The 25418-nt window shown below is 28.1% G+C and overlaps 2 protein-coding genes across 2 annotated transcripts in view; one reads left to right on the forward strand and one right to left on the reverse strand.

Annotated features, from left to right (window-relative positions):
* The first annotated feature begins 1938 nt into the window (after positions 1-1938).
* LOC130671287 (terpene synthase) lies at positions 1939-8819 on the forward strand. The gene is made up of 7 exons (XM_057475078.1): positions 1939-2013; positions 2408-2562; positions 3901-4045; positions 4193-4313; positions 4406-4545; positions 5693-5795; positions 5885-8819. The coding sequence occupies exons 1-7, from the start codon at positions 1954-1956 to the stop codon at positions 6127-6129; spliced, it is 969 nt and encodes a 322-aa protein (XP_057331061.1). The 5' UTR covers positions 1939-1953; the 3' UTR covers positions 6130-8819.
* Positions 8820-8871: 52 nt separating this feature from the next.
* Positions 8872-25418, reverse strand: part of LOC130671285 (uncharacterized) — a 42497-nt gene continuing 25950 nt past the window's right edge. Inside the window, exons 2-6 of the mRNA XM_057475077.1 lie at positions 13156-13216; positions 12707-12778; positions 11258-11397; positions 10687-10832; positions 8872-9296 (exon numbers count right to left, since the gene is read on the reverse strand). Coding sequence (XP_057331060.1) covers positions 9225-9296; positions 10687-10832; positions 11258-11397; positions 12707-12778; positions 13156-13216 — 491 coding nt within the window. The 3' untranslated portion in view covers positions 8872-9224. The remainder of the gene's footprint in view (positions 9297-10686; positions 10833-11257; positions 11398-12706; positions 12779-13155; positions 13217-25418) is intronic.

A 25418-nucleotide genomic window follows, 5' to 3' on the forward strand; every position in this document is an offset into this window, starting at 1 on the left:
GAAATTTTTTAAAAATGTTCCTGTGTTGATGTATTTTGAGATCTGGGTAGGGGATGCGAAACTTTACTTATACATTGTTACAATTTTACTTTATGATTCACTGTATATCAGCGGAACATATACGAGAATTCAATAGAACAACTGAGTTGAGTGAAAAAATATTAGTTTGAAATTATTCTTTTTAGTGACGGGAAAAAACGGCGAAAAAAATTCTTTCTGTTTATGAAATTTATTATTGAAAGTTTTTAAATTTTGCAATCTTGAAAAAAAAAAATTAATTTCTTTAATTCAACCGAATCTTCTTTAAATTAAGGGGTTCCCTGATTAAAAAAAATGATTAAAAATGATTTCACACGTTAAATGTCCATAAGAGACAGGATTAGAAATGATTTGAAGGATTAAAAAGTATTTAAAATGATTGAAAAACAAATCATTTTAAATCATTTTTAATCATTTTGTTTAATCAGGGTTAGGGGCAGTCAGAGACACGAAAAAATGAGAATTTTTAGGAATCTGCTTATTTTCGGGTTCTTTTCAATTAGACGATAAAAAATTTCCTTGCAAGCTGAGTTACATCGTGAAAAAAATTACTTTTCAGAACAGCAACTTCAAAAGTTAATTCTTTAAGGGGTTAGGGGCAGTCAGAGACACGAAAAAATGAGAATTTTCAGTAATTTTTTTTTGTTATTAAATCATTTTATTTTACAAAAGTAATAATATGGCATTATTAAACAATGTTTTGACTTGAAGTCACGAAAATTTGAAAAAAAAAAATTTATAATTTTCAAAGTTATAGCTGTCTGTGTTGACCCAGTTTAAAAAAAAAAGGTCCTTGCGGTGACTGTCATAAGTCCTTGGAGATTCATCTAAAATCAATCGGATGAAAAAAATTAGTTTTATAAATAGATAATCCTGGGCCTGATCGAAGCTGATTTTTTTTTTTTCAAAAATTAACAAAATGGCGGCCTTAATTAACTGTTGATTTTTTCCTGAAAATCTAGAAAAAATTTCTGAGGCCGCCATTTTGTTAATTTTTGAAAAAAAAAAAATCAGCTTCGATCAGGCCCAGGATTATCTATTTATAAAACTAATTTTTTTCATCCGATTGATTTTAGATGAATCTCCAAGGACTTATGACAGTCACCGCAAGGACCTTTTTTTTTTTAAACTGGGTCAACACAGACAGCTATAACTTTGAAAATTATAATTTTTTTTTTTTCAAATTTTCGTGACTTCAAGTCAAAACATTGTTTAATAATGCCATATTATTACTTTTGTAAAATAAAATGATTTAATAGCAAAAAAAAATTACTGAAAATTCTCATTTTTTCGTTTCTCTGACTGCCCCTAACCCCTTAAAGAATTAACTTTTGAAGTTGCTGTTCTGAAAAGTAATTTTTTTCACGATGTAACTCAGCTTGCAAGGAAATTTTTTATCGTCTAATTGAAAAGAACCCGAAAATAAGCAGATTCCTGTATGTTTTCATGAAAGTGTCGCAGTTTTTATCAAAATTCTGGATCCTTGACCTAGATTTAGAGAATTATGGCCTGTGTTTCCCTAAATTTTTCCAATTTATTGTTTGAAAAATCTTTTGCACAGTATTTTCTTAAACAAAGCGAGAGGGTTATGGTGCTAATGGTCATTCCTTTCTGACCAACGGTCGTCAAAATAAATTATTTTATAAAACGTAAGATGTCTCTGCCTGCAATTTCACTTGCGCACTGCGTATATTTCTTTAAACCTAATTTATCTTTATATGTATACATATGTACATATTCTTACACGCTTAAGACAAGCGTCTGTCTGACTGTCGTGTCATTTTCAATTGTCATATCGAGCTGCCAAGTTCACTTTGCCGGATAATTAAAAATAAAACAACATCTACGGCAGTAGCCAATAATTAATCTAAGTATCGATTATTTCAGAATACTCGAATAGTTGATAATATAAAAATGTCTTCCGATAATAATTCAATACCTTATTCAAAAAGTGGAGATAGAGACCAAGATGAGGTTAGTAATTAGAAGATTTTTTGTGTTTTTTATGGATAAGTAGAATTTTTATCTTATCTTAATTATTCTTTATTAGAATTTTTTTTATCTCATATATTTCGCATACGTCATACATTTTTTTTATGTTTCACTCGAGGTCATTATTGATTTCCTTGAATTTATTACGAAAAATAAAATATTTTCATTTAAAAAATGACTTAACTTCTTTCTAATTATTAGTGATAATTAAATTAAAGTTAAATGATTATTTTGTAAAACTTCATTTTTTTGAAAAATTTTTTAATTTCTGAAAAAAATGATAATTTCTAATTTTTCTAATTTGAAATTTTCTTAGCGATAATTCAAAATCAATAGGAATTAAAATTATGAATCAAAACAAATATTTGAATTACAGAAATTATTACAACCATTCAATTACATTCTCCAAGTTCCTGGCAAACAAATAAGAGCTAAATTAGCTCATGCTATGAATTGCTGGTTAAAAATTCCATCGGAAAAATTGCAAGCTGTTGGAGATATTGTACAAATTCTCCACAACTCAAGTCTGCTGTAAGTCTTTTTACTAGAAAAAAAAAAAAATTACCCACCCAATTTCTTAAAATAACTCACGGTAATAATCAAGAGACCCAATACCCGACTACTTTTCATCGTGTCAGATTATCTTCGCAAAATAAGTTGATGTTCTATATTTTATAAACTACATCAGCAAAATTTTTGGTCATTATTAATTTACAAAGGCCTCTGGAGCCTTAGATATTCACCTGACGATAAAATCTATAGAATACTTTTTTGTAGAAAATTTAATGGGCTACAAAAAAGGTATCTTTCATTTTTCCGATATTTTCAATATTTAACTAGATATTTCAGTTCTGAAAATTATATATTTAATAGACTAGTTGTTATAAATTTTTTGATCATTATTAATGCATATAAGTCTCTAGAGCCTTAAACATTCATCTTACGATAAAAGTGATGAGATACTTTTTTGTAGAGAATTCAAAGGGCTACAAAAAAGGTCTCTTTTATTTTTCTGATATTTTCAATATTTAACTAGATATTTCAGTTCTGAAAATTATATATTTAATAGACTAGTTGTTATAAATTTTTTGATCATTATTAATGCATATAAGTCTCTAGAGCCTTAAACATTCATCTTACGATAAAAGTGATGAGAAACTTTTTTGTAGAGAATTCAAAGGGCTACAAAAAAGGTCTCTTTTATTTTTCTGATATTTTAAATATTTAATTAAATATTTCAATTCTCAAAATTATGTATTTTATAGACCAGCTATTATAAATTTTTGATCATTATTAATCTATAGAAGCCTCTAGAGCCTTAAATATTCATCTGACGATAAAATCTACAGAATACTTTCTTGTAGAGAATTCAAAGGGCTACAAAAAAGGTCTCTTTTATTTTTTCGATATTTCAAAAATTTAATTAGATATTTGAATTCTCAAAATTATATATTTAACAGACTAGTTGTTATAAATTTTTTGATCATTACTAATCTATATAAGCCTCTAGAGCCTTAAATATTCATCTTACGATAAAAGTGATGAAACACTTTTTTGTAGAAAATTTAAAGAGCTACAAAAAAGGTTGAATTACTTTTTTCGATATTTTAAAAATTTAACCAGATATTTAAATTCTAAAGATTATAAATTCCGGACCAATAACTGGGTCTCAATTTCTCGGCTATTGGGTCTATTATCTTATAAATAAATAAAAACTAACGCACATTTATCACTAACCAGCACTAATTGTCTAAACACTTACTTTAATATCCGTCACGTAAGTAATAGACTAAGTTGGCACCCACCAGTGAACCAGCAGCTGACTAATTTAAGGGTAAAAACAATAAACAGTAACTGTTAATATTGCAGTTTAGATGACATACAAGATAACTCGATATTGCGTCGAGGTATTCCAGTAGCTCACTCGATATTCGGCGTCCCTAGTACAATAAATGCCGCAAATTACGCAATCTTCATAGCACTAGAGCGCGTGCTTGCTCTAGAGCACCCGGAGGTACGTGATGACTGATGAATAATTACTTGGTGCTAACCACTGGATTATCATAGTAAATAATGAAAAATATATAAGGGAACAAAATTTAACCCGACGATTACGTATAAACTAGTCTAGTGTAGTTGTGTATATAATATTGACCCTCAGGCAACAAAAGTTTACACGGAACAACTATTAGAGCTTCATCGGGGACAAGGAATTGAAATTTACTGGCGTGATAATTATATTTGTCCAACTGAGGCTGAGTATCGTCACATGACTATGAGAAGTATGACTTTATTTTCTTCACTCAATTTACATCTCATTTAATCTAGAGTTGAGGAAATTTAGTTTTAACGATCGTTATATTTTTTCTTAAAGAAACTGGAGGATTATTTAATTTAGCGATACGATTAATGCAATTATTTTCCGATTGCAAAGAAGATTTTTCGATGCTCACTGGAATATTAGGACTCTATTTTCAAATAAGAGATGATTACTGTAATTTGTCAATGCGCGAGGTAATTTTATTAACTCATTTTATAAAATATGAAGAAGACAAAATGTCGGAATTTTTTTATGTAGAATTTTTCTGTGTTCTTTAACAAGTCGCGTGCCAAATGCCAAAAGGGCGTATAATTTTTTTTTTTGTGCCAATCGTTTTGAAAACATGTTCTAAGTCTAAAAATGAAAAAAAAAATTTCCAAAGCCAAAAGGGCGTATGTCTCAAGTTATACGCCCTTTTGGCTTTAGGGAATTGAAAATTTAGTGATCTAAAGCCAAAAAGGCGTATAATTTTTTTTGGTAATAGTCGACTTTTAATTGTATTTAAAGTTTAAAAATAAGATTGAATATTTCAAATTTAAAATATTTTATTATTAAACTAGTAAAACTAGAAACAAATTATATTTAATTTAACATTTTATAAAGATAATAATTAAAATTTTTCAAAATTAAAAGAGAAGAGAAACAACTTATATTTAATTATAATTTTTAAAAAATTTATTTGTTTACTTGATAATACGGAATTTTTATTCGAAATTTCGAAAAATTTTGATTTTTTTTTATACGCCCTTTTGGCTTTAGACCGACAATTTCCTAAAGCCAAAAGGGCGTATATCTTAAGATACGCCCTTTTGGCGTTAGTACGTCAAAAATTTTTTTTTTGCAGATCTTTACGTTTCGAGCGATTCTAAAAAGAATGGCAAAAAAAATTTTTTTATACGCCCTTTTGGCATGGAACCCTATCTAACTGCTGTAATAAGCCCTTTTGGCATTTGGCACGCGAAGTATCCGGCCCATTTTGGCGACCGTCTTTTTCTTCTCATGCAATAATTTCTTGCGACAAAATTTCTCAGCAATAATTTCTCAAGGCATATTTTCTCACCACAAATATTTATTTTTTACCCACAATTTTTTGAAAAATTTGATTTTTGTGTCGGATAAATTTTTGTTCGAGTAATTATTGCTGAGAAATTTTTGCATGAGAAATTATTCCGGATTTATAAAGGCAGGGAGCCGCCCATTTTACCCTAGAGCGTAATTTCGACCCTTAAAATTTTAATTTATAAAAAATTTCACCTGTCCCATTTAACCCCAGTGGCCAATTTTGCTTTCCTACCTCTAAATAAAATTGAAAATGTCAACAATTAATTAATTTTTTTCAAGTACTCGGATAATAAAAGTTTCTGTGAAGATTTATCGGAAGGTAAATTCAGTTTTCCAATTATTCATGCAATTCAAACTTATCCGGAAGACCCGCAAGTATTGAGTATCCTTTTATTGAATAAAATTGAGTGGTTGTTGATAACTAATTGGGGTAAGAGGTAGATGGTAGACTTCCTTAACGAACAATCAAAGACATCTTGCGTAAGAGAACAACGGACATTGAGGTTAAGAAGTACTGCGTGACTTTGCTAGAGAAGTTCGGCTCGTTCGCTTACACAAGGACAGTTCTGGAGGATCTGGACAAAAAAGCGCGGGACGAAGTCGAGAGACTGGGTGGCAATCCGCTGTTTATTGAGTTTCTAGATAAATTAAGTTGCTGGCCAAAGAATCCAATGTCGCTTGATAATGAAATGCAGAATCTCAGCGTTTCGGATTAAACTTACAGCAGATTGTTGTGGCTAATAATGAATACTTATTAATTATTGTGAACTTAAGTATGATAGTTGGTATTTATTTATTATTAACGATTAAAATTTGAGACAATACTAAATAATGGCTTTAATACGCTTTTCTAACTCTTATCTGAAGTCTTTTGATATTTTATACTTTGTAAGTAACATCGTATATTATATGATCAGATAGAATTATATCTGTTTATGATCATGTATATTAGGGTGAGCCAAAAAAACCAACCTATCGAATTTACGTCTTAAAAAGGACCTATATATCGAGAAAAAAATTCTCCCATTGGGCAAAATTTTTAGCTCAATTTTAAAAGGTGTCGGTGATCATTTGAAATTTCCCATTTAAATAACATGCAAAAAAATTTTGCTTTATTAAAAATATTATAACTTTTGAACCATGTGAGTCAAAAATTCGGCTCTAGAATATTCTTGTAGGGCACTAAATTTCTTAAAAGAAAGTCCTGGGAGTCGAATTTGTAAACTCGATATTTCGTATACTAACAGGCTATCAAAGTCTAGAGTAAACAAAATCATACAAATTTAAGGTTTTATTTGGATTTTCCAAATACTTTTCTTTTATTGTGATCGATAACAAAATATTATTTGTTACAACGTGGATATTGTTGGTGATTTCATTGCACTACATGTAGAACAAATTTTCTCGTAGTATTGATATTTTTAATATCAAAGCCTTAAATTTGTATGATTCTGTTTACTCTAGACTTTGATGGCCTGTTAGCATACGAAATATCAAGTTTACAAATTCGACTCCCAGGACTTTTTTTTTTTAAATTTAATGCCATACAAGAATATTCTAGAGCCGAATTTTTATCTCACACGGTTCAAAAGTTATAATATTTTTAATAAAACAAAATTTTTTTGCATGTTATTTAAATGGGAAATTTCAAATGGCTACCGACACCTTTTAAAATTGAGCTAAAAATTTTGCCCAATGGGAGAATTTTTTCATCGATATATAGGTCCTTTTTAAGACGTAAATTCGATAGGTTGGTTTTTTTGGCTCACCCTAATGTATACACATGTCTGATCATATATGAGTATGAAAATTCAGCTAACCTGGGACAAAATATTCAGATATAATCATATATTTATTTGAATGTGATCACATCCAAATATATATGATCATATCTAATATCATATATGGGCCCATGTATGATCAGGTGCTGTCTTTATGAGTCTGATATCATATATTAGTGTCCATATATAATCAGGTAAGGCAATTGTTCGTATATGATTATATATGACTGACCACATATGGTATTATATGATCGGATACGGTCATTGTTCATCTGATATCATATATGTGGCCATGTATGATCAGATGCTGTCTTTGTTAGACTGATATCATATATAAGTGAAGATATATGATCAGATAAAGCAACTTTTCGTATCCGATTATATTTGACTGACTATATATGGTCATATATGATCGAATACGGTCATTGTTCGTCTGATATTATATATTAGTGTTCATATATGATCAGGTAAGGCAATTGTTTGTATCTGATTATATATGACTGATAAGTTATCAGTCATATATATGTTATCAGTGATAACATATGGTCATATATGATCGGATACGGTCATTGTTCATCTGATATCATATACGTGGCCACATATCAGATGCTGTCTTTGTTAGTCTGATATTATATGTTAGTGTTCATATATGATCAGGTAAGGCAATTGTTTGTATCTGATTATATATGACTGATCACATATGGTCATATATGATCGAATACGGTCATTGTTAGTCTGATATCATATATTAATGTTCATATATGATTAGGTAAGTCAATTGTTTGTATCTGATTATATATGACTGATCACATATGGTCATATATGATCGAATACGGTCATTGTTAGTCTGATATCATATATTAATGTTCACATATGATTAGGTAAGTCAATTGTTTGTATCTGATTATATATGACTGATCACATATGGTCATATATGATCAGATAGAGTTACTGTTCGTCATTAATCGTATATAAGTGCTCATATATTGTCATATATGATCAGATAAAGTCATTGTTTGTATCTGATCAGATTAACATATCCATATATGATCATATCTGATCATTTTCAGTAAAAAAATGAAATAAATCAATAAAAAAGTATTCATATCTTTAAATAATTAATTAATTATCAATGAAAAATTAATTTTGAATAATTAATGATGCTCAATTAATTATTATTAATGATAATAAATGTAGACTTCAGTATGAAATTAAGTAACAAATCGGCAAAAGTGACTTTAATTAAATAAATTAATCACTTGGACGTATATAATTATAAATTATTAAATTTAATTAATTAATATTATATCTGATGTTACTTGAGTAAGTACTCAAGGTAATAACTTAATTAAATTACTTTAGTCTTTAAATAACAATAGGTCCAATTTACCCAATGGAAGGGTTTAAAACTAAAGGTAGTCGTAATTAAATTACCAAATAAATTAAAAACACGAGTCATGTCTTAATATTATTTCTTTATTAACTACATTTACATTTATAATTAATTAGTAATTACAATTACATACACTTTAAATAATTTAATATATAAAATATATAATAACAATAATAATAATTATAATTATATTTATTATAATAGTAATTAAAATTTTATAGCGACTTTACATAATTATTTAAGTATGCGTACAAAAATTGTTACAATAAACAATTTTATAGCCTCGCTAAAAAAAAAGTCTCAATTATTTCCTCCATATATTTTATAAAAATTTTATTTATCTTCATATATTTTTTTTATCTTTATTATGTATAATTTTTTTTTATTTTTAAATGAACTCGAGTTCATTAAAATTGCAATTGACAATTATTCTGGAAAATATTTCACATTTATTTCCACCCCAGTTGTTTATTTTATTTCTTTTAATAGCCGATGGTCATGCGTGATAATTAAATATAAATATATATATATATATTTATAATTAATGCAACTAGGACAAGGTGGCAATTTGACAAGTCCTTTGTTCAGGTTCACTGTCTTCGTCAGTTTCGCTAGCCCACGAGGGCTGTCTTTCGTGTCATATTTCCCCGTCACTATCTCCTACTCGCCCCATTGCTCCTCCGACTCCATCGTCTAATACTTCTGTGACCTTTTATAAGAAAAAAAAAACAATAATTTAATATTTCATATCAATATGAATTATATTTGAAAAATATTTATCAAAATTTATTTTCATCCCAGAAAATTACTCTAAAGTAATTAGTTCAATTTAAATCTTATAAATAATTTCCTTTTAATTTTTCATCTCCTCAGTAATTCAGCGCAATTTTAATCGACTGAAATAATTAACATTTTCTCTGGAGTTTAATAAATTATAATTTTCGTAATTGAATATTTTTTACGGAGATTTAAAGATTTTTTGAATGAAAATTCTTCTGAGTTTGAATGACGTCCGTTTGAATTTTCACGAAAATTACTCTCTTACAATGAATCAGTGAGAAGTACTTCAATCAGTGAATATTCACTGCACAAATAGTCCCAAATAGGGGAGGGTGGGGCAGAGCGGCCCCCCTAAAATTTTGATCAAAAAAAAATTTTTTTTTTACGACTAATTACTATAAATCCGATATGTTGCGCATTTTTACCCCTACGCATGACATTTGGGGCAAAATGGACAAGCCCAAAATTTCGAAAAAGTGATTTTTTCATATTTTTATCGTCAAATTAAAGAAAAATTATTATAATTCCACATTTCTAGCCCTACGCATACCTGGGGCAAAATGGACCAGCCGAAACTTCCGAAAAAATTATTTTTTCATATTTTTCGGCAGTTTCTTTATGTAAGAGGCAAATTTGGTCATTAGAAATTTATAAAAATAAAATTTTTTTTTTAGTTGATAAATTTTTGAAATAAAGTAAAACTATAGAATTGTTTTTTTTTTTTTTATTAAATAACAATTAGTAATTAAGGTAATCGAGGGTGAACGATTTGTTACACCTTAAAAAATTTTTTTCGAGTAATATAAAACCAAAAATAGTTGTTAAGAAAAAGAAATACATTCTTAATGATGAAAACAATTTAAAAAAAAAAAAAAAACGAAAAAAAAAAATTTTTTATCATTTTTTGGAAGGGGGCCGCTCTGCCCCACAAAAAAAATTTTTTTTTTTTCAGAATTTTGGCAAAATGTCCATAAATTTTTTCGAAATAGGACAAAAGTAAAGTGATCTTATGGTTGAAAGCCACAAAAAGTAATAATTGGCTTAGGGGGGCCGCTCTGCCCCACCCTCCCCTATATCACTAATTGATCAGTAATATACTTGGGACTGATTCGCAGTGAATATTCACTGATTTGTAGGTTTTTTCACTGATTCATTTTAAGAGAGGAGTAGCGAAGCTCCGTATGAGAGAATTAAACCTCAGTAAATTAAAATTTCATGAATATCTAATTAAAAAAATCATTAGAAATTAATCCAGCTCCACTAACTCCAAGTCGATTATCAATTGAAAATGAATAATGACGATAATAATGATAACTTACTAAAACTTCTTCGAATCGATCGTAAATTTCAGGTCTGGCATTCAATAATCTCTCGCCCAATGAATCATTACTAGGCCGATTAGGTTTACGCTGGCTCAATAAGCTCGAAATTATGTGTAATAACGACAACCCAGCTAGAAGCCCAGCTGAAAAAAAAATATCCAAGTAAATACCCTAGCAAATAGCGAGTTAATTTTATTTTAACTATAAACCAGGGGGTTGTTTTTTATGAACTGTAGCAAAACTCCATCTGGGAGCCGGAAATTAAAAATATTTATAAATTTTTCATTTTTTCCAAGCTAGTTAAGTTAATGTAGTTAATTTTCATTTAAATAGCCGTTCTGTTTTATTATTAAACGTCTTTTCTCGGCAGTAAATCTCATAAAGTGGGAAATTAATGTGCGCGGGTGAAGATTAAGAACTACCGGTGTGCAGAAGAGTAGACGAGAGAGGGATGAGAAAGTGGATAAAAGAGGATGGCTGGGGTGGGGGTGGGGAGAACAGAGAAAATGTAATGAAACAGGATGTGGATAAACAACGACTGAGCTTTTTAGTCTTTGGTTACTCTTACCAGCGACAAAAGAGAGCCACAAGTTGTGGGGTTTCCATGCCAAAATACTCGACAGCGGAAGGTAAAACAAAGCTCGTCTCCAGCCTTTCGTTATTGTCAAAACGTAGGACCAACAACGCGAACAATAAGCCTCTTCATTCCTGAAAATCATTATTATTATTAGTCTAGTTAACTTTATTACATTTACGCGCTTTTTTTGGGCGCGAAAAAATAATGAAACTGAATTGAAGCCGACGTCTAATGATTTTTGATTTTTTTTAGAAACGATAAATTATGAAAAAAAAATATTTTGAAAAATCGCACCTATAGTTCTTTTAATTCTCTACATGTGCATTTTTTCAGATTTTCATTTTTATATTTTTTTGTAATTAATAAGGAGAAAAACCAAAAATTTTATATTTTTTATGATACTGAAGTTAGCCGACGTCTAAAAATTTTTGGATATTTTTCAAAGCAATAAATTATTTAAAAAAAATATATGAAATAAGTGCACGTATGGTTTTTTTAATTCTCTACATGTGCATTTTTTTAGTTTATTTTTTTTTGTCACTAATTTCGTACAAAAAAAAAATCTGAAAATTTTTGATTGTCTGTTAACTTCAGGATCATCGAAAAAATTTACTCTGTGTCAAAAATCACAAAATGCTGTAAAAAAATTTAATTTTTTTTTAATTTGTAGATTTTGATTTTTGAAAAAAAAATTTTACATGCAGTAGTTTGAATTTTTAACATAAATTTAAATATGATAGACTGCGCGATCAAACTTTTCAGTCAAGTTCTAGAGATTTATGAGTTTTGTAGGATAATTTATAGACGGTATAAATTTTAAAAATAAAAATAATGCTTTTCAAAAAAAATTAATGGGAGAAAATAATCACTTTTTATTATTATTTTTGAAAAAAATTTTTTGGTCAACTATAAATCAGAGTTCAAACTAAAATAACTTGTTAATTATTGAGACTCCGAAAAAAATCAATGAATACTTTTTTATAGGAAATTTAATCCTCTACTCAAAGTTCCCAGCCCATGAAAATTCCAAAAATCTAATTCCCTCAATATTATTTTGGCTCAAAAATGAATTTCCGGCTAAACTATCAAAAATATGACATTTTCATCCCTTTACATTTTTATAGGAAATTGAATTGTCTACAAAAAAGTATTCGGTGACTTTGTCCGTAAATTCAATATTTTATGCGCAATTTCAATTTGAAGTCAAATATCAAAAATTTATTATTTTTATCCATTCAAAATTTTTCAAAATAATTTGAATAATAGTCATAGAATTATTATTATCATTACTATCATTATTAAGATTAGATAAAAAAAAATATATAGTCGGTTAATACTTTTCTTGCGATAAAAAAATAAAAATGATAAATTTGAAATATTTTTCCAAAGGTCATAAAATTTTTTAGCATTTAAAAGTAATGTGACATGCAGTGCACGTACCTAAAACATATCTGTACGAAGAGCGTGATAGCCCAAGTAATCTCGAGGAAGAAAATCATAGCAGACGCGACTCTGAAAATAAATAACGTACGATATGTAAGACAAATCTACCAAGACGACTGCAGTGCACTGGAAAATATACATTTATATACGCGATAATCTCATTACGTTCTCTTACAATATATAGTATATATTTACTATATATATTTTTGAACAACATATCACCGAACATTTCGATAAAATGATCCAGTTATCAAATAAAAATTTTTGCGTCTAACAACAGACTTTTTTTTCTGACGTGCATTTGAAATTCCCGCGCCGTTAAAAATTTAAAAAAAATTAATGATGCATTTATTCAAAAAAAAAAACTTTATTGTCTGGATAATTGAATAAACTGGATGTGGATAGTGCATGAATCGATTTACAAGTGCATGTTGAATTATCCTCACGTAACGTAATAACCCATGATGTGTCGATGATAAGCCACATCTGCGCCAACTCCGCATACAACTGTAATACAAACAAGTATACAATCAAATGGTATTATTTACTCATCACATTCAAATTATATTATTCAATAACTATGATAATTTAAAGCTTATTCATCATAAATTTAAATAAGAATAACTGGCAATTAGGTCACCACTAAACTCACTGAGTGGAAAAAATTTTATTCTTCTATATTATTTTAGGCGATATTTTTTTCGTGATAAAAATTTTTACGTGCTGGTATTTCGAACCTAACAAACAATGGGTTGGTATTTTTTATTAAAATTTAAATGCGAATGATGAAGTAGTCAAATGAGACCGCTCAGGGTTGAAATTTATGATTTTTCCGGCAGCGAAACTCGAAAAATTTGAATTTTGCTTAATAATCTGAATTAATGCAATTTTGAATTTTTGAAATTTTTAAAGTGCAGAATTTTTTTTCAACGATACTGGATTTATTTTTTGAATTTTTTATCTTTAACTTCACGCCATGGAAATTTAAAATTTTCAAAAAAAGGGAAGTCGTTGGTTTCGATCTGATTTTTGAAAAGAGTTTTTATCAGATCTGGTCTTTTTGAGGTCCTAGGAACTATTCTGACTAATTTCAAGATAATATCCGAGTGTGTGTGTGTCTGAGTTCGAAAATAGTGGGAAATTTTGGGGTCGGCCCAAATAATAATGATAATTTTGAAATTATATTTTATGCACATAATTATGATTATTAAAATTTAAATGCGAATGATGAAGTAGTCAAATGAGACTTCTCAGGGTTAAAATTTATGATTTTTCCGTCGGCGAAACTCGAAAAATTTGAATTTTGCTTAATAATCTGAATTAATGCAATTTTGAATTTTTGAAATTTTTAAAATGCAGAATTTTTTTTAAACGATACTGGATTTATTTTTTGAATTTTTTATCTTTAACTTCACGCCATAAAAATTTTAAATTTTCAAAAAAAAGGAAGTTGTTGGCTTCGATCTGATTTTTGAAAAGAGTTTTTATCATATCTCGTCTTTTTGGGGTCCTAGGAACTATTCTGACTAATTTCAAGATAATGTCCAAGTGTGTGTGTGTCTGAGCTCGAAACAGCGGGAAATTTTGGGGTCGGCCCAAATAATAATGATAATTTTGAAATTATATTTCATGCACATAATTATGATTATTAAAAAATTCTTTGAAATGGATTTTTTGAATAATGCATTAGGTATTTTTTCAAACATATATACATATATATATACGTTTGCATTAAGATTGAATTGGGTTAGTATTCCCGGTGGAAAAATATATACGTAACAATCTTTTTAAAATAAAATAAAGATTGGATAAATTTTATTTTCAATTTTAAAATAAATACCCAATGAATTTTTATCAAAAAAAAAAATCTGTTTCTTTATTTATTAATAAGGCGCATCCGTAGTTCCTTCGTTCAAATTAAATAAATCGCGCAATTTTCCTTTTTTCCGAAGCTGAAATCTCTCGACATAAAAAATGAGTTTTTCATTTCTTTTATAGTAAATCATTTTAAAATACCGCTTTCAGTGACCAAAAAAATCATAAACAACTCGAGCATTTCCACAAATACCATTTGGTCCCAAGTTCAATTGGATCTAAATCAAATGGTCTTAAGAATGACAGCGAGGAAATTATAAAATCGTTTTTCATGCTCATTGTCAGCATTATTATCAACCGAATGATTTATCATTTCAAAAACATGTCGGCTTTCAAATAGAGTGAACTCGGTAGTATTTGAATATTCATTTGAATCTTATAAGAAAAAATCTCTAATTAAACTCTCAGACATTCTTGTTGAAAAAAATTGAAGTTGAATTTGAATATTTTGAATAAATTAAATAATTATCAAAATTCGTCTACAAAAACTATGACCGGAAAACCAAAAAAACTCTAATTGTAAACGTCTGTGCAGACTCGGTACCTCAGCAGACAAATATTGTTACAACTCCCGTAAAATTAATATTTTCGTAAGAAAATTCTACTGAATACCGACCTTTGGATAGAAATAAATAATTCAAATTTTAAATTTTCGAAATAAATCGAAATTTGGTTAATTATAAAAATGACTGTGATTTTTTTTTAATATTTTAAATCGGTTTCATTACACGGAAAAAAATTATGGCAGCGGTTCCCATAATTTTGTGAAATTTTTTCCTATACCATCATAGAAATTACGACCATAAATTATGGGAGCGGTTCCTATAATTATAGGAATGTTTCCCATAATTATAGGAATAGTTCCTATAATTATGGGAATGATACCCATAACACTATAGAAATGGTTCCTATAATTATAGGAATGGTTCCTATAATTATAGGAATGGTTCCTATAATTATAGGAATGGTTCCTATAATTTATAGGAATACTTTCTATAATATTATGGGAATCATTCCTGTAATTTATGGGAACTATTTCCGTAATATTATGGGAAAGATTCCCATAATGCAATTGGAATGGTTCGTATACCATTATGGGAATCATTCCCATAATATTATGGGAATAGTTCCCATACTATTATAGGAACCATTCCTAAAATATTATGGTAATGGTTCCCATATTATCATGAAAAAATTAATTGAAACAAGTGTGGTAATCACTTCTACAATACACAGAAATATTATTAAACATAAAAACAAAAATTCAAACATTAAAAAAAAAAATCGTATTTGACAAAAAAACATTAAAATTTTTAACAAGAATTTTTTGTCAGCACAAAACATTCAAGAAAATTCAAATTTTGGCAAATTTCTACACTATTGTGCAAAAAAAAAATTTTATGATATTATAGGGATGGTTCCCATAACATTATGGGAATAGTTCCCATAATATTATAGGAATAGTTCCTATACCAATATGGGAACCATTTTCATATCATTATGGGAACCATTCTCATAATGGTATGGGAACTATTCTCATACTATTATGGGGATGGTTCCCATATATTATGGGAACCATCCCTATAGTAGTATCGGTACTATTCCCATACCATTATGGGAACCATTCCCATAATGCATAGCAAAACTTCCCATAATTTTCTTTCCGTGTACGAGAGAAAAATTTCAAAAATAATTTTAACTTTACTGCTGACTTTTCATTATTGAAAACCAAAATTTTGTTATTCTGCAATTAACTTTAGTGAACTGTGAGCAATTACTTTTGTTTACATTCGATTTGGTGAATCAATAGTCATTAAAAAATTATTTCTAATTATAGACGCGAAAGAAATTCGAATGAAAAAAATTTCAATTAAATTATTTTACTTTAAATCGGAATTTTGTCAATCAGCGAATTGGAGTGAAAAGTCATCAAGATCTTTTTTGTAGGCAATTTAATTTTCTGCAAAATAGTATTTGTACGTTTGTATCGTGGCTGTGATATTTGGGCGGCAATTACATTTTTTTTACGAAAATAAAACTTATTTTTTAAAATAATTTATTAAGGGTTTGGCCCAGAAAAATGTACGTGATATACTGACAGCGTCGAGTTATTAAATCTCTCAGACTTTTTAATGGAATGAAAAAAAAAAAAAAAATAGATAAAAGAACCTTTTGACTTTTCTTAAAATGAACGACACATGCTGCTGGCAATTTCGTGTGTACGGCGTTTTAAATCGAATAAAAAACTCAATTTCATGTATATTGAAAAACGCTCGTATTACATTTACAGTAACAAGTTTAAAATAAACTTTTCATGAATATTATTTTACAACATACTTTTTTATTTTCACATTCATAAATTTCATTTTGTGTGAAATAGAGTCGATTTTTATTTTTAACATCCGTGCAATTAAACTTCAAATATTTTTCCTTATTCAAAACACTGAGGAATATAATCAAATTATTACACAGAAAAAAATAATTTCTTGGCGCAAGAAATATTTTGTATTATGAATTGAAGAAAAAAATTTTTCTTGGCTCAAGAATTTTTTTCTCGCCTAAAAAATTTTTTTCTTGTTCCAAGAAAATTTTATCTTACCCCAAGAAAAGTTTTGTTTTCACTTTATAATACAAAAAATTTCTTGGGTCAAGTAAAAATTTTCTTAGAACAAGAAAAAATTTTTTACGCCAAGAAATCCTTTCTTTCTGTGTACAAAACAACTCGAGATTTTCCATTGATTTTCTTAGACGGTGAGTCTAGTTTTCTATACACGCAGATAAATTTTTAGTAAAAATTACCCAAAAAGTTTGATACTATGCACTGAGAAAAAAAAATACTTTTGTCAAGAACATTTACTTGATACAAGAACGTATATCCTTGATAATTTTCAAGAATATATAATTTTGTCTCAAGAATTCGTTGAATTGAAGGAAATAATTTTTATTTAATTCAAGTAAAGCTATTCTTTTGTCTACTCATATTATGATATCAAATTCATATAATAACAAAAATAAATTTGATGCTCTTCTCTCAAAAAATTGATAATTAATAATAATAAAATAAATATTTTGAACATGTACCCGAAGATCAGAACGTTTTTCTCGCAACGAAATTGAAAATAATTTATGAAATTCGTGTCTAATGGCGAGTTAAAGAGTAGTTGGGTGACCTGTCATTTTCGGGTAACATGTGAAACATTTACGAAATCTAGATCCAGTAGATTTTTTACTTCTCATTTCGTTTTTCTTATTTTCGTTATGCGAAAAACGTTCTGATCTTCAGGTACACTTTTGAACGGATTTCTTGGACCAAGAAATTCTTGTTTGGAAAATAGTATTTTTTTTCTCAATGTGCCCATTGTAAAATATACTACTCGATAGCCTTGAATGAAGTGCAATTTCTACTAACGACACATAGTAAAAATTTAGTTACTGACACATGCCCTTACAGTAATAAACTTTATGGGTATTTTTTACTCTAAAATTCTCTGCGTGAAAATTTTCTATGGATTTTCTATGAATTTTCTTAGCCGGCGATCTTGGTCAAAACTACGGTCTCAATGAGTGAATTCCGACACATGAATGTACAGCGAAAAATAAATTTTTCTATTCACAAGTCAGCGCGTCCTAATTTTTTCAAGATTTTCTAAAAATTTCCTGATATTCTATGGATTTTCTTAAAAATTTTCATTCTCTGAAAATATATATACATATACAGTGAGTAAATTTTTCGTGGCCCAACTTGCCCCACTAATTAATTTCGCAATTTCTCTACGATTAGAATAAAACCGAGTAGATTTTATCCCCTCGTTTTTTTATTTTTCATCAAATTTAATTCCACTTGAGTAAAAAAAAAAAGAGAAAATAGGAATTTCTATCGCCTTAATTTCAAACAGAAATGTTGAATTAAGTTATTCAATTCAAGTTAAGATATGCAAAAGCACTTCCACTGAATTATTTCGAGCTTTATATATAAACTTGGTTAAGTTTAAGTTTGCTTAGAAGTTATACATGATTTGAACAGTATTATGTATGAATATATATATACATTAGAGATGTATAGATGTATAGATGGATGTTATCTATAACGAAACTTAAAGTCGGTTCGTCTGAACTCACCGCAAGTTGTTCTTTTTCGGTTAAACAAATAAAATCCTTCAACCCACTCTTATAAAACTTTTCATACACGTAATTTTGTTTAAACATTGTTACTACACTTTAGTTTTATTTTATTTTGTTTAATCTTTTGTATGGACGTCAAAAGTAACATCCGGGAAATTCAATCCTGAGCTTTTATGTTCCGACTGAAAACTTTTTAAATTCAATTTTTTTAGTGTTTTTCAAATATTTCATGTGACACCTTTTTTATACAAAATATATATATATGTATTTTTGTATATATGAGGAATTCATTAGAGTTCAATGTACACGCGCATCGCAAAAAAATTTTTCTCTGTCCCAGGTTTAATTTTTTTTTTTAAATTTACGTTTCATACCATAGGGAAATCATGTGAAAAATTAACAGGACATTCATATTCACGTGTCGTCTGTTATCTGTATCAAAACTATTAGTCTGTAGAATTTTCGTTTTATTTATGGTTTTACTATAAATTTTATAAAACGTTAGAGAGAGAGTGGGAATTGTTAAACTTTTATTTTAAAATCGATAGTACCGAAAAAAAAACGTCATAAAATGAGTTGATGAAATCCTAGCCATCGTTGAATTTTATTTATTTTTTAACAACTTATCGATTAATTTTAATTAAACTTTTATTAATTAACCCCATTAATAATTAATTTTTTTATTATTAAAAACTATGGAGATCTATACACTGAGAAAAGAATTTATCAAATATTAATAAAATTTATCAATATTTGATAAACAGCTTACTTAGATTGTTCCCAAGTCGGTCATTATCAAATATTAATACAGTTTATTAAATATTAATAAACAGCTTATTAAAGATTAGTAAATGTGTTTATTAAATATTAATAATCAGTTTATCAATTATTGATCGGTGGTTTATCAAATATTAATAAATACAGACTGATCTATAGTTTACGTTTCTACATATCTTATATACTATCGTGATATGTAAGCAGTTTGTTTAGTTAATATAGGTTAGGTCGAATTTAGCAACCCTCGCGGTTTTGGAAATACCTAAATAATACCGGAATTATACGGTATAAATACTGCATAAATATGGTATTATTCAAGTTATTTTGGCCAGTTTTTTTGCCGCATTACTACCAAAAATTTACGAAAAAAATTCACAATATTTACGGTAATGAAACAGAAAAAATACGGTATTTTAACAGCATTAAAACCGTAATTATACAGCATATTTTCGGCATTTTTGCAGCATCAAACCGTTCTACCCGGAACAAAAATTATATATAATTATATAAAATTTTATTCAATTATATATAATTATATATAACATTATAAAGTTATATGTACAATAACTGTCATGAAAAAAAAAAAAAAAAAACCCGCCAACTCGTGGCATACAAGCAAACTTAAGAAAATTGAAAACCTCAATTTTCCCGGATTCTTATTTTCACTTACATTCTTTTGTTTCAATAAGAAATGTGTGAACTAATAGAATAAAATATAAAATTTTACACTTTGCACATTTTCGATGATTTTAACCGCAGAAGCAAATATAAAATAAAACCAAATTTTTTACAATTTTTCATTATATCAGGATAAATCTGGCAAAATCGCAGGATATCTACGGTATAATTACCAAAAAAATACGATTTTATTATTATAAAATTATTGCATTATTGCGGTATTTATATAACATTTTTTCGGTAAAAGTTCGGCATTTTTATAGTTTTTTTACGGCATTTTTTTGGTAAAAGTTCGGCATTTTCATAGTAATTTTACTATAATAATCTGGTAACTCTACAGTATAAGTACAGGAAAAAAACTGGCCAATATAACCATATTATTACCAAATTATTACGGTAAATTTACGGCATGTGTATAAATGCCGAAAATTTACGGCATTTTTACGACATTCGCAAAACCGCGAGGGAAGCCCCCACTTTTTTAATCATTTTTCTATAACACTTTATTTTATTTTTTTTTTTATTATTTCAACAAGCATAAAAACAATTTGTTAGTTGTAACGCATGTATAAGGCAATATATTAGGTTAGAGGGTACAATGCCACCACACTCATTAATACTATATACAAATCTCACATATCAATAGTTGATAAAAGTTTATTAAATATTAATAAATTTCTACTAAATATTGATCAGCGACCTATCAAACGTTAATATCAATTTATTAATATTTAGTCGATGGAAAGATCGATATTTGATATGTGTAGGATAGTATTTAATAAATACAGTTGAATTTTTGATAAATCAATTTATCAAATATTAGTAAATTTTTCTCTCAGTGTAGACCATGAGAAAACGTAAATTACTAAATTTGAATTTTATTTCTTGATGAATTTCGAAGTTTAATAAAAAATTTCAAAATTTTTCTTCTCATCTTAATCTTTAAAATTGAAATAATTAATTGAAATAAATTAAAATTATAATTCAACAATTTTGTTATAACGTTCAGCTCTTTAATGTCCAATAGAATTTCCGTAATGAGATTTAATCTTTTGATGATACCACAGTTTCATTGAAGTTTGTGTATACGATAAAAAAAAGTTTCATATGAGCGCTCGAGCGGAAAAAAGTTTAAATATCATTTCTTCACAAGTATCCCCTATAAACGCAATATAAAAATTCCAGAATTTATTAGTCCAATTTTGGGAAAAAATTTCTTGTCCCACGAAATTTTTCTAGCCCTAAAAAAATTTTTTTTTTTATTTCTCATGCAGAATTTTTCTTACGCCAAGAAATTCTTTTTTTCTGCGTACAATATTCAGATCAATAAAAAATTTACTGACTTAAAACGTATATATATTTAATAAATAAAATTTTGAACGTTTGATAAAATTTAAATGCACATAAAATTTATATGAGACACTTGTATAAGTTTATGAACGTCATAAAGGAATAAATTTGAATATCTAAATTTAAAAATTACTTGTCGTATCTATTGTTTTAAAAATTAAGTGTAAAATTAAATTATCTCCTTGGGAATGAACCCAACGAGCCGAGAAATATCTCCAGAGACATGAATGTTTTAATGCCGGTCTCTGATCGACTATCAATAAACTTTCAACTCCGACTGTCTTTGCTTTGTTAAATAAAAAATTACAGAATTTTTCAAAAAAAAAAAAATCTTTTGTTTGACTTTTAAATGAATAAATTGAAGTATAGAACTCCATTAACTATTTACAGTTGATTTAATATCTAGAGAAATAAGACAACTTTCATTAATCAGGTCACGTTTTATAAAAATTATCCGTTTTTTTTTTTAATTTATGTTATACTAAGATGCCGATAATAAATAATAATTAGCTGTGGGTCGATGGAAAAGGAGATAAATCAAACTTTATGAGATTAAACTTTTTTTTTATGTGCACTATAATCATTATTATTATTATGGTAGGGCTGTAATTCGATTCGAAATAGTGGGAAATATTTTAAGCTTTGGTTAATCTCTGAAAACACCAGGTAATAAGCTCGGGATTACTTATTTTAGAGTAAATTATCTATATTCGGGTCTTAATTGCTCAGGCAATTTAATTGCAGTTGGTTTAGTAAATTTAACAAATTGTTAATAAGCTATTTCATATATTCATTTATATCGCGATTAAAATAATATGAGAAAATTAAACGAAAAATTTTTTACTGACCCCATAGAAACTTAAGGAAGTAGAAAACGCGGCCGGGTAAATTTGAGCGGGAAAAAGAACCCGTGTAAAAAAAATTCCTTCCAAAAAGATTCCAAAAACGTTCCGCATGTGGAACTTCTAAAAATGAGACAGATTAGAACTTCGAATGGAACTTTTTTGGAACATTAGTAATTTTGATGGTAAAAAAAAAGATTTTATGAGCAAATTTAGAGTCAACAAAGGACGTTTTTGGAATTTCCTATAGACATTCCAAAAAAGTTACAGAATCATCACTTTTGACTTTTTGATCGACTAAAAAAGGCATTCCAAAACATTCCAAAATCACCACTTTTGCATCTTTTGTAAACTAAAGACTTTCCAGAAACATGCCGAAATAGTTCAAAAATCACTACTTTTGAATTTTTGTAGAACAAGAAAAAAACGTCCATAAAAAATTCCAAAAAAGTTACATTCGAAGTTCTAATCTGTCTCATTTTTCAAAGTTCCACATGCGGAACTTTTTAAGAATCTTTTTGGAACGAATTTTTTTTACACGGGAATCTTTTGATATTTTTTTTACCCGCCAATTTGAAAAAGAGTGAAATCGAGTGCCCATTTTACCCCATATAAATTTTTTCTATTTATTACTAACTTATATATTAATACGATATATTTATTTAGTGACTAAAAAGTAATAGAATTTTTTTTTATTCTTTTTTTACCGCCACCGGGATTCGAACCCTGGTCCTGCGGTTCAGTCGCGCGGGAAGTAAAAATTTTATCTGAGCGCATGATCGAATTTTCTGGTTAAAAATGGAATTTAGATTTGAGTTGGAACCAATCTAAGGAATTTTGAAATTTTGCTACAGGAAATTTCAAATAAACCGCGAAAAATTTTCAAAGTGAAATGCCGTTGATTGAAAAAGTTATGAACGGCTTTGAAATAAAAAGTGTAAAGTAATTAAGAAATACTAATTATAAAAAAATAACTATCAGTAAGACAACGGCGAGCTTGAATGATTATTTTAAAATTCATTAAAAAGCGTCTTGTCATGAAAAGTTGTTTGTAATTTAACGTGAGTAGATGAAATGAGAGTTGAAGGAACAGAATCTTAATATTACGGAGTAGAGGTTAAACCAGATAGAGGACAAAGGAAGATAATATAAAATAAAAGTTTAATGAATTATTTCCAGTGTATTTGTGTGGAAATTCTGTTCGAAAGTCGCCTTTGGAACATGTCCAACTGGAACAGATGCATGTGAAAGTATCTTTTAAGAATAGAATATAATTAAAGTAGACTAGACTAGACTCCGATAAATACGAAAACAAATAACTTCATTCGAAAAATCCCGCCGTAAAATTGTCTTGGGAAATTCGCCCGGAAAAACCCAGCGAATTATTCATTTGCCCCGGAAAAGTTTTAAGAAAATAAATAGACAATTTTGTTTCCAGTTAAAAAATTTTCTAGACACGACAACTTGATTTTAAAATTTTTCAAAAAAAAATATAAAGAGATTTTAAAATTTATTTTTCTACTTTGTCATTTCCGCTAAATGAAATCTACTTTCATATCCACCAGTAGTATTTCTGCTCCTTTTTTATTCCTTATCGATGGCATTACCGTAAAAAAAAAAAAAAATAAAAAAATCGAATTAAAGAAAAGGGAAGTAAAAAAATAGTAATTTTTTTTAAAACCGGAAGAAAGACAAGGAAACGGATTTACGTGCTGATGAAGCTGAGCAAATCTAGTTTTCATTCGAGCCAGTGATTTGTTCGGTCCATCTGTGGCCATGGTAAAATAAAACTACGATAATAAAAAATAAAGTTGAATTAATGGAGGAGTTTGAATTCTCGAGTCATATATTCAGCCTTCGTCTAACATTTTAAGACGCCAGTTTTTTTTTTTTCTTTTGTGACAGATGCTCTAACATAAAGTATATTTTCCGCGGTACAAAGTTGCGAGGGAAATGGGAAGTGGGCTCGGTCTCAGCTGAGAGCTCTGTCTCATACAAGCGGATATAAAAATGAACGAAGAAAAGATGCACTTGGGTTTATTCGAATAGAAGACATAAAAGGCAAAAACTCTGTCAGCATTCGCAAGAGCAAGAGGAAATTTATTCAACTTTTTTTACAGCTTGTTTTTTTATCAACAACAAATAGCATGATACTTGGAGGCATTCACACTATTGAACACGTTTTCTGATAAACAGAAGTAGAGAAATGCAAAAGAGAATCCAAGCCATTGTTTCTTCCTTTTATAACTCATATATTTTTACAAACGAAATTAAAATTACGATATTTTAATTAAACTTTTTTTATTTCGTTTCTATTGTGACGCAGTTATGAATTTTTTTACGCACAAACAATGACCTGAAAGAAAAAAAATGTCGGTTATGAATCAGATAAATTTTTTTTCTTCTTGTGTTGAATGAGACGAATTTTTGAAATTTTCCAAAATGGTTTTCTTCAAATATCTTAATTCTGGTTGGTTTTGGAAGAAAAACTAATCAGACCTTTTTTGTAGAGCAGAAAATTTCCTATCCAATTATGGTTAAAAACATCAAAAAATATTCAATGGTCTATTAATTACAGCAATTTTAAATTCATATAATTAATAATGATGTTCAAAAATACTTTTTCATTATTAACAAAAATGACTCTACTTAAAAAAAATTTGAATTTCCGGTATCCCATTTTACCCGTATTCCATTTCGGTCAGCTCAGCCCGAAATCTCATAAATAATAAAAAAAAATTCTATTAAAATAGAGATTCCCTTGGGGTTCGTAAAAATTTATTTTATTTCCATACCTTTAATAATAATCTGATATATATTTTAAAGTATATTTAACTTTTATTGAAAATGAAAACCGGTGTAAGCGACTTCGTAAATGTTCTATTGCTGGCGCAAAAAAATAATTTTTTTACTCCAATCCATAACTTCGTTTTACAAACTTAAAAAATACCCTCGCGCCAGCGAAAGTTTTAACTAAAATAAAATCTTGTCAGTCCTCATACAAAAGTAACGACTCCACCCAAAAAGTTATTCGATATTAAATTAAATAAACCAATTTTAATCCT

This window comes from Microplitis mediator, chromosome 7 (genome assembly GCF_029852145.1).
Source record: "Microplitis mediator isolate UGA2020A chromosome 7, iyMicMedi2.1, whole genome shotgun sequence".
Classification (NCBI taxonomy): domain Eukaryota; kingdom Metazoa; phylum Arthropoda; class Insecta; order Hymenoptera; family Braconidae; genus Microplitis; species Microplitis mediator.